This window comes from Setaria italica, chromosome VIII, assembly GCF_000263155.2.
Source record: "Setaria italica strain Yugu1 chromosome VIII, Setaria_italica_v2.0, whole genome shotgun sequence".
Lineage (NCBI taxonomy): Eukaryota > Viridiplantae > Streptophyta > Magnoliopsida > Poales > Poaceae > Setaria > Setaria italica.
Window position 1 is genome coordinate 40025985 of NC_028457.1, and position 10777 is coordinate 40036761.

The window sequence follows — 10777 nt, forward strand, 5'->3', positions numbered from 1 at the left end:
AATATGTCTTGACATCCATCTGGTGGACGATAAGACTATACGGGATAGCCAGAGAGAGTAATGCTCGAATAGAGGTCAGTCTAGCGACAGGTGAATAGATATCGAAGAAGTCTTCACCTTCTTTCTGTATGTAACCTTTGGCCACAAGTCTAACCTTATACTTTCCAATGGTACCATTAGGTCTAGCTTCTTCTTGAACACCCATTTAGATGGTTGCCTCTTTGTTTTGCTGATGTCTGGTCTCTTGTGGCTTGGGTGCTTGCTGGATTTCCTTCTTCCCGGACGGAGCACTCTTCTGGAACGAGATGGTTGAGGCCCTTCAGGGCAGCAGGAGCAGCCAGCCATCGGCTTTAGCTCACAGTTTGTGTACTGCAATTTGCAAGATCCAGGATAATCGATTGGATTTCTGGCACCCCCATGTAAGATCTCTAACATCTGGGGTCCTTCTTTTGATGTTTATAATCTTTGTTTTCTCATTGTTATTCTTGCCGACAAATTTCCATGAAACACTACGTGCGTGTTTGGTTTGTTTCCCTGGCTAGCCTAGGTCGCATCTGGCATGCAGGGTCATCTGGGACAGGCTTAATACATCAACCTTTTCTCGAGCCCGTTCATAGTTTGACAAGAGTGGTATCCTTTTCTTGGCTCCTTCTTCCATCTTGATAAAAAAGTATAAATCTCGCCGACTTACTGGCGGTGGCTCCATCTCCCTTGATTTTTTTTCTTCGGCTTGTTTCTTGAACCACTCACTGGCCTCTCGTTGGATTTCTGTCCACTGTTCTGCATGAGACATTGCCTCCTAGCGTTCCTTACGAGTCACTTTAGGCTCCTTTGTTTTCTTCTTTCTCTGTCTTTGCTTGGGAGGCGGTGCTCGTGACTTCTTTAGTGGTGGTGCAAGTTCCTTCAAGGGGGCTGCTCTTGGTGTCGGCGACGGTGATCGGGGAGGGGTGTTGTTATTGTCGTCGTCGCTCCCAGCACCAGGATGTGGTGGAGATGGAGACCTTGATATAGATGGAAGGGACGGTCCTGGAGCAGGAGATGATGGTCTCGAGGTATGAGGAGAAGGTCGCTGCTGGGGATCTACGGGGAGCGGTCTTGAGGTCTGAGGAGATGGCTCCGTGCCGGGAATAATGATGTAGCGTTTTTGCCATAGAATGATCCCATGAAGCGCATCTACCAATGTCTTTTCCCCGTCGCCTCCCGGGAAGTCGAGCTCTAGACCTTCATACTGGCTATCAACTATTTGCTCTACGCAGACACTGGCGTAGCCTGGTGGAATTTCCATGCCATGACTGCTCTGCCCCGCCAGGGTTGCTAACGCACTCTCGTACGTTACCTGTACATATAGCAGAAGTAAACAAGTTGAACTCCGATCTCGAGGCCTGGATCAATTGACAAGATTGCATAAATATTATGTATAAGTATACCTTAATAGTGAGGTTGCCGATCGGTGCATGCAGCTCACATGAGGTCCATTGTGTGATGGCATCCACGGGGAACCGTTGCTCCTCCACGGGTAACCTGGGCGTCTGCGCATCAGGGACCCCTGTAGAAGCACAACTGCTCAAGAGGCATTGAGAAGGGCTGGCGGTGTTAGGAATCGGCAATGCTCCAGATTGGGCCAACTCCGCAACTGCGAGGGCCACCCGCCGATTGATTTCATCCATCATTCTTTGTTCTTGTGCCTGCACTTTAGATTCTAGCATATGCCACCAGCTCTCCTCGATCTGTTCCTTTCTTTGCTTCCGGCTTCTGTACGAGGCGCTGTCGCCTCGGAAAGCAAACTTCCACAGAACCACCCCGAACCCTCGGCAACATCCTGGGTGCTCTGGATTACCAAGGGCCAATGTGAGCTCATCATTTTCTCGGTCCACCTTCAACCTCCCAGCCTTAGAATCTTCAATGTTCTTCACAAGATGTTCGGCCTTCTCACGTATTGTGTCATTAAAAATCAACGTCCCATCCTCTTAGCTTAGGGAGCCTCCATGAGCGTAGTACCAATTTTTTGATCGTTCGGGCCATTCAATAGTTGCAGGTATGATTCCCCGTTCGATCAGATCTTGTTCCATCTTCCTCCACTTCGGAATTTCTGAGCCATACCCACCTCGCCCCAAATGATGGTGGTAGCCCTTCTGACTAGCATTTGCTGTGTTGGTCGTGATCTTTTTCATACCGTCTTCACTCCTCTTATATTCAACAAATGCATCCCAGTGGTCCCTCAACTTTGGCCATGCGTTGAAGTCTGGAGTTCGGCCCTTCTTAATGTAGTGGGTATCCAACATCTTCTTGAATGTCTGGAATTGAGTAGCCATCTTCTTAAGCGTCCACGCTTTGACATCCTTCTCACTATATCCTTCGGGGAATGTGAAATGTCTCTTCACGTCTTCCCACAGCATATTCTTTTCTGTCTCCGGGAGGGCGTACGGATTAGTGCTTCTGCCCTTCCATTCTCTGATGCTGATAGGCACGTTGTCCCGGACGATTGCCCCGATCTGACTCACGTACTTCTTTGCTACTTTCTCGGGAGCAACCGGCCTGCCCTCTTCTGTCACTTCCGTGATGACAAGCCTCCCTTCCATCACCTTTGTACGACCTCGGGTCTTCTACCCTTGTGTCGATCCGAAGGGCTAACAGTTCAAGATTCGTTAATTAGTACGTAGTAGTAATGGTGGCGTGAAACAATACAAGAATGGTTCTATATACCTCGCTGGAACCTTCCGCCACGGCAAGTTGTTGCTGCGGCTGTTGCTCTTCATTCCCATCGGCGGACATGTTGAGGAACATGTCCGCCTGGGTGCCCTCTTCATCCGTGTATGATAGTGGAACATTGTCGCCACTACCATCACCAGCGATTATCTGCTCCATGATATACCTTGCGGTCTCATCGTCTGCCATTTCAACTATTGATTGAAACATACATGGAATCATACATGACAGTCATAGAAATCGTCTTACTACAAATTTCTACAAAGTCCTACAAAGTCCGGAATCATACGTGTATATAATGAAATCATAAAATAACATGAATCCTACAAAGTCCGGAATATTTATACAAATTTCTACGAATTTCTACGAATTTCTAGCAATAACCACATGCGGTGCCTAGGTTGTGACGGCGACGGTCAGGGTGGCGGAGGCGGGGACGATTCCCTGGAACCACGGGCGGTGCCTAGGTTGTGACGGCGGCGGTCAGGGCGGCGGTACAGCGGAGGCGGGGACGGTTCCCCGGAACCACGGGCGGTGCCTACTAGGTTGTGACGGCGGCGGTCACGGCGGCGGGACGGCGGAGGGGACACATATACAAAAATCTAACTTAAAAAAATCTAACTTAAAAAAAATCTAACTTAAAAATCTAACTTAAAAATATGACTTAAAAATCTAACTTAACAATCTAACTAAAAAATCTAACTTAAAAATATAACTTAATTTTCTAACTTAACAATCATACTTAAAAATCTATCATAAAAATATAACTTAATTTTCTAACTTAAAAAAAAAGGCCCTCCCGGCGCTGCCGGCCGGCGCGGCGGCGGACCTCTCGCGCGCGGTCGTCGACGGTGGCCGGGGCGACGAGGTGGCCGACCGGACGGCGGCGGCCGGGGTGGCGGGACGGCGGCGGCCGGGGTGGCGGGACGGCGGCGGCCGGGGTGGCGGGACGGCGGCGGCCGGGCGGCGGGACGGCGGCGGCCGGGGTGGCGGGACGGCGGCGGCCGGGCGGCGGGACGGCGGCGGCCGGTGCGGCGAGGACGGCGGCCGAGGCGACGACGATGAGCCACCAAGGCGCGCGGGACGGCGGGACGGCGATGAGGCGGCGACGAGGGGCGACGAGGCGGCGACGAGGATGGAGGCGGCGACGAGGATGGAGCCAGTGGCCGGAGGCGACGAGGTGGGGGCCGGGCGCGACGGACGAGGAGGATCGAGGCGGGCCGGCCGGGGCGATGGAGGATGACGATGTCTGGGCGGGGTTGGCGGTGGGACGACGACAGCCGGCGAGGGAGGCGGACGGGCGGCGACGGCGGAGCAGAATGCGTGGGACTTGGCAAAAATTTTGCTAAGTGTAACTGGCGGGGGGTAGAAGGGAGTACAGTGCCTTTTAACCCCGCCCCCCCTTTTATCCCGGTTCGTAATGGTACCCGAGACTAAAGGGCCTTTTGTCCCGGGTCCCGTCACCAACCGGGATAAAAGGCCCCCCGGTTCATAATGTTCACGAAAGTTCCTTGATCATGATACACAAAGTTTCTTCTTCACCCTCGAAGAGATTTAAACTTTTTTATCAGAATGGAAGAAGGAGCCAAGAAAAGGATACCACTCTTATCAAACTATGAACGGGATTTAGTAAAGGCTGATAAAAAGGATAAAAGGAAAGGAAAGTCATCTTCCAGCGGTGCTGTCCCCAACCTCAGCCATTTATAAAAAAAAGACGTTCAACGGGTAAAAGCAATGTCCTTGCATCAACAAGCAGAAGTATTGAAGTTCATGCAAGAAACAGGTCTGGGACTTGATGAATGCCTAGGGTAAGTTGAGACGCCAACTGCACCGCCCCCTGAGCCGAGATGGCCTTATGAGCTAGGCAAACCTCTAGTAAAGCCTTCATTAGTACGAAAGCTATCAACAAAGATGTACGCATTCCATCAATGGTACATGATGGCATCCGCCGACTCGAGGGAGATGCTCGGCCTGAAGGTAAAATCGATAGATTTTCACGGCGAAGGCGAGAAAGTGTTGTGGCTAGACTTCAAGGATATATACGAAGTGTACCATCATGATGCCCTGGACGTCTCTCTGATCAGCGCTTGGGTTCTGTAAGTGTCCGTTTATCTCTACATATAAATTTTGGCGTGCGTCACCGTACTAACTTCGTCTTCCATTTCATGTAGGATGCTAATTCAGACATGCCGCCGAGAGGCGTACCTACATATAGGCTTCATGGATCCATCGGTAGTGAACCAACAACAGATACAATTAGCGCCGGAAAAAACCTTGGTGGAAGTATACAATTTCCTAGACAAACAAACATTCAAGGATTTCATACTACTTCCATACAACTTCAAGTAAGTGTGTGTATACCGTCTACTTTCGATGTCTTTTTCCTTATCTGTACATGTTAGTTAGCTCTAATATGCATGAACATTTTACGCATGCAGCTTTCACTAGATCCTTATTATAATTGAGCCTGAAAGAAGCCACGTCACTATCTTCGATTCATTGAGGAAAGATCCGGTGGAGTACCAAGAAATGCAAGACATGCTAGGCTTGTAATAATTCTGGACCTTTATCTCTATGCAAAAGTTTGTTTCCTAAATTTTATCCCTGTTACACTATATCATTCATTATTCTAATCCGCAGCGTATGGAAACAATTCATAAGGACACACAAAGGTCCATTCAAAGAAAAACTTACATGGAACACAGACTTCCCGGTACGTATGAAATCTGCACATTTATTACATTGTATAACAAGAATATTTCATAACTTATTTTTTTCCGCACTGAAGTGCTTAAGACAGGAACCCGAAAATAATCTATGTGGCTACTACATCTGTGAGCACATGCACAGTTTTATGGGACCTAAGGGACTAAAGATGACGCCGCACAACTTTAAAGTACGTAAAATAAAACTATTACTAGTTTATTATTTTCTAGCTCCTTATATGTATTTGTTCGTGTAACATTCACAAATTTCCAAATTACAGATGTTAAATATTCAACAAGGACTCTTGAAGGAAGAAAGAGTAGCGGCAATATGTGAAGGTCTCATTGGATTCCTAATGGACGAGGTGGTAGATCCAAAAGGAGAATTTTATTACGATGGACAACAATTAGACACTCCGATCAGCAACACCTCGATGGGAAGATTGTAGATAGATACTTTGATTTATTTGTATATATAATATGCGCTAATTATGATCGATTTGTACTAGTTGAATTGTGTATATGAATTGTGTATAAGAATTGTGTATATATATAGTAATTGTATAATTACAAATCACATTCGTTTAAATACTAGTTGATTTCATTCTAAAAAAATCTCAACTACTAAAGGTTAACAAAATGACCGTGGTACTACATACATGATGCATGCATGAAAAATTCAGGCACCAGGCAGTGCCATGCAGGGCGCCATTTAGTCCCAGTTGGAATTCAGCCGGGACTAAAGGGTAACCCTTTACTCCCGGTTGGGAAACCCAACCGGGACTAAAGGGGAGCCCTTTACTAAGGGCCTGTCCCGCGCTTGGACACCAACCGGGACTAAAGGGGGACCTTTACTCCCGGTTAAAAGATCTGGGACTAAAGACCCCCCCTTTTATCCCGGTTGGTTTATCTCGGATGGATTTTTGGGAGATATGCACCCTACCAACCGGGACTAAAGGCTAATTCTCTACCAGTGATTGGAAACAGGACCAGTAAGTATCTGCACTAAATAGTTCGGATTGATAATAGTCTCATATGTTCGAACTTGGTGTCCATCTGCTCTCTTGTTTGCAGGGATGGCGACTTGTTTCGCCACATTTTTCTTCACTTCTGGATTCAGCAATTTTTCCAGCATTAGCATTGAATGAGAAGGTTAGCTACATATTTTTTTTTTCATAAATAGCACATGCCCATTATATACTTTTTTGTCTAATTTTTGTCTGTATTTAGGATATAGCAGAGTGGGAGGAGGATACTGATGAGTATGTGCAAAAGAATCTTCCTGCTGAACTTGTAAGTGCAGGATGCAGCATTTGTAGTTTTGTTTGCGGTGTTCATGCTGTCGACTGATTTATTTATTGGCAGGATGAAATTTCAGGATGGACTGAGGATTTATTTACTGCCAGGAAAAATGCAATCAATTTGGGTGTTTGGCACACAGGGGCTAAAATTTAGCCTGTGACAGATGTTTGCACACTAATTACAAGTTTTAAACATTGGTTAATTACAAAACTAATTGCACAACCCCTAGGCTAAATCGCGAGACGAATCTATTAAGCCTAATTAGTCCATGATTTGACAATGTGGTGCTACAGTAATCATTCGCTAATGATGGATTAATTAGGCTTAATAGATTCGTCTCGCGATTTAGCCTAAGGGTTCTGCTATTAGTTTTGTAATTAGCTCATATTTAATCATCCTAATTAGCATCCGAACATCCGACGTGATAGGGCTAAAGTTTAGCCCCTGTCTCCCAAACACATACTTGGTGTTATAGCGCTGTCAAAGGTTGTGATTCTTTTTCTTTCTTCTAGTTTATTGAGCACACTGTACTGTTGAGTTCAGGCTGAGCAAACATATTTTTAGATATTGAATTGCTATACTGTAGTTCATGACTTACTCATTCTGTATCGAGTGCTTTTTATGGCTATATGCACAAACTTCCCAGTTCATACTCATCTTTATTTTTTTTATCGAACCAGGTAGCTTGTTGAATTAATACAAAATGTGCAGATGCTCCACTCATTTACTCGCACCTTTTTTTTTTGGTTTCAGGGTCCACCAGTTGCATCTGCAGCATCCAAGCGCAAGAAAGGTGATAAAAGTAAAGGAAAATTAGAAAGGAGCTCCATTGGGGAGTTATTGGTCATCCTATTCCTATCAAAGTTTCCTATACCTTCCCATGGTGAAAATGCATCATCAATTGCTTCGCGGAAGTAAGAACATAATAAATTTTATCGTAAAAGAAAGAATTACAGAAATGCAGCTTTTCCTGAACTCCTGATGTACTAAATAGTTGATTTCACTATCATTCATTTCAGTTATTTCGGCGTTTGAATGGCATATGGAGGCCTCCAAGATGTAAGATTTGTACATTACATTCATAATAGGCTATCTTATTTGACAAATCTATTTTTATAATAAATGCTGATTCATTTCAGTATCCGTCTTACAGTTTCCTGACTGAGAAGAAAGATTTAACAGTTGCATTGATCAGGAATCGGATTCTTCCATTGTATTCGTTGGATCCATGCAGCCCATATTTGATTTCAACAGCTAATTGGGTTATTGGACAGCTTGCGATATGCCTACCAAGGTTACTTCCTTGTTTCTTAATTTCTTCATCTCATAGGAAATACTGTATCAGAGTAAAAGGCTTCATGTAATATGTATATTCTTGTACATTCTATATTTGACTTTCTAATTTTTATTTGCTTACCTGTAGGCCATGAGCAAGAGTATTTATCATTCCTTAATGAAGGCGTTGACCATGGAGGATGTGGAGGATATAACTTGCTATCCAGTTTATGCCTCTGCTTCTGGTGCTATTGCAGAACTCATTGAGGTAACAGTCAACGTTGTATTTTTCAATGTGGTCCACCTGCCCCTGGAAATGTAAACTGAGGTATTTTCTCTGTGCATTTGGCAGAACAGTTATGCTGCACCTGACTGGCTCGTTCTTTTGCAAGCGGTTGTGAAAAGAATAAGTACTGGAGATGAAAATGAGTCTGCTCTTCTGTTTAAGCTTCTGGGCACTATAGTTGAGGGTGGGCAAGAAAAAATTCTGCCTCATATTCCTGAAATTGTGTCTAACATTGCCAATACCATAATGAAGCTCCTGCCCCCTGTTCCAGAGCCCTGGCCTCAGGTAATAGTGCATCCATCTTCTATGTGTCCAATATTTTGATACTTTGTGCAAGCAGATTAAATCATCATTGCTTGCTTTTAATCATTTCACCAATTATTACTTCCATATAAATAAAATTACTACATGCCTTCTGGAAATTACGGTTTAGCTGATTCAGCATACTCATTCGAACTGAAATCGGAGAGAAGAAGCTGAATCCACCTTGTAAACTTCTTTCAGTGGAATAATTAATACCATCATCCATTCATGTGGAACTACTGAAAGTGTACTTTTTAAAAAACGAAATGCATGTTTCCTCACATTCATGCCCTTGTCACCTTGTATGGTATCCTATTCCTAGCGTATTGGATTCCTTGAGGAAATCCCAACCACACTATTAAATGTATGTGCTATTTAGGTTGTTGAACAGGGTTTTGCTTCACTGGTAGCGATGGCTCAAGCTTGGGAGAGCTCTGCGCCAGATGAAAACAGGAAACATGAAAAGGGGGTCTGGCAGTCAGGCCAGTCTGCTATTGCTCAAACATTTTCGTTGCTGCTACAAAAAGCTTGGTTATTGCCAGTTCAGGAGGACTCTTGTTCTGCATTGCCACCTCCGTCGTGCGTAAATGATGCTTCTGTGTTACTTGAGTTTGTCATGAGGTCTACGACTTGCATGGAAGAAACTGCAAGTATGAAGGTCTTTGAACTAGTAGTTGTATGGGCTGACACTATTGCTAACTGGGACTCCTGGGAGGAGATGGAGGATCAGGAAGTTTTCAATACAATTAAAGAAGCTGTCAATTTCCACCAAAGATTTGACCTCACCGGTTTCTTCCTAAAAATGCTTCCTTCGCAGTCTGAAAATGGTTCACAGAGTTCAATCATTGGCCGGGTTTCTAATTTTGTCACGAGGGCCATTGCAGCCTACCCATCTGCCACATGGAGGGCATGCTCATGCATCCATACGCTACTGCATGCTCCAAATTTCTCCCTTGGAACAGAAGGTGCTAGAAAGACTGTTGCTGTATCCTTTGCGCAAGCAGCATTTTCCCATTTCAAGTCTACATCTGACAGTCCTGCTGGGATATGGAAACCACTTTTGCTGGCAATTTCGTCATGCTACATTTGCTATCCAGATGTCATTGAACAAGTCTTGAACAACTACGATGGTAATGGTTATGCAATCTGGGCATCTGCATTGGCACAAGTCTCAAGCAGCTCATTCAGTCCTGGCCTGTCATCTGAATCCGAGATCAAATTAGCTTGTAAGTAGCTCTGTACTGATCACTGCTATGTTTAATGTTGTTGATATTTTTTGTCATCTTACAAAGTTGGTCAACATTTCACTGCTTGCTACCTTCATGCAGTGCTAACGTTATCGACTGTGATTGAGCGTCTCTTGGTCCTTTCCATGGGTGGCACTAAACTGTTGCAAGACTGCTATGTATCATTGATGGAATCTTGCATTCAGCTGAAGGAAGTTCAAGAGGATGGGGATAATGACGACGACAACGATGGCGCTGAAGATCTTGATGATGAGGAAGAGGAGGAAGATACCGATGATGACGATGAGGTAACAGAATCTAGAATTACGCTTTCTATCTTTTCTTGCCACGCTTGAGCGCGCTACGAAACATAAAAAGAAACAATGCGATTAGGATTCGGAGGATGATGATGTGCGAGAAGAGACGGAAGAAGAATTCCTCGAACGATATGCGCTGGCGGCTGCGGGTGAGTCGATCGAGGTTGTCGAGGAAGGAGATCTGGATGAGGAAACCCAAGACATCAAATTGGGTAAACTTCTTGCATTGTTTTATTTGTATACTAGGATCGTGCCCGTGCGTTGCTACGGGCTACAAAATATTAATATTGCAATATGTGTCTACAAAATATTAATATTGCAATATATGGGAGCATCCAACGGGACAATAATAGTATGAAAATAAGAACAAATATTACATTAATTTAGTCTGATTATTATTTACTTTAGATACATATATGTTTTTGTGACTACGAAAATACAAGTACAGGAGGAAGACATGACAAGAGGAATAAGTTAGATTTTCAAAAGCTATTTGCATATACATATTTTGTCACTACAATAACTAAATAGAAACCATATATTCTACTGATGACTTGATCTCCAACAGCTGATGCCTTTAATTGCTTAATCTTCTATCCTCAGTAGCTGATGATCTCCAACAGCTGATGACTTTAATTTTCTTAATCTTCTATCCTC

At 44.5% G+C, this 10777-nt stretch overlaps 1 protein-coding gene across 1 annotated transcript; it reads left to right on the forward strand.

Annotated features, from left to right (window-relative positions):
* Positions 1 to 8129: 8129 nt before the first annotated feature.
* Positions 8130 to 9811, forward strand: LOC101756862. The gene is made up of 3 exons (XM_022829588.1): positions 8130 to 8256; positions 8341 to 8559; positions 8957 to 9811. Exons 1-3 carry the CDS (start codon positions 8140 to 8142, stop codon positions 9809 to 9811), a joined length of 1191 nt encoding a protein of 396 aa, XP_022685323.1. The 5' UTR covers positions 8130 to 8139.
* The last annotated feature ends 966 nt before the right edge of the window (positions 9812 to 10777 follow it).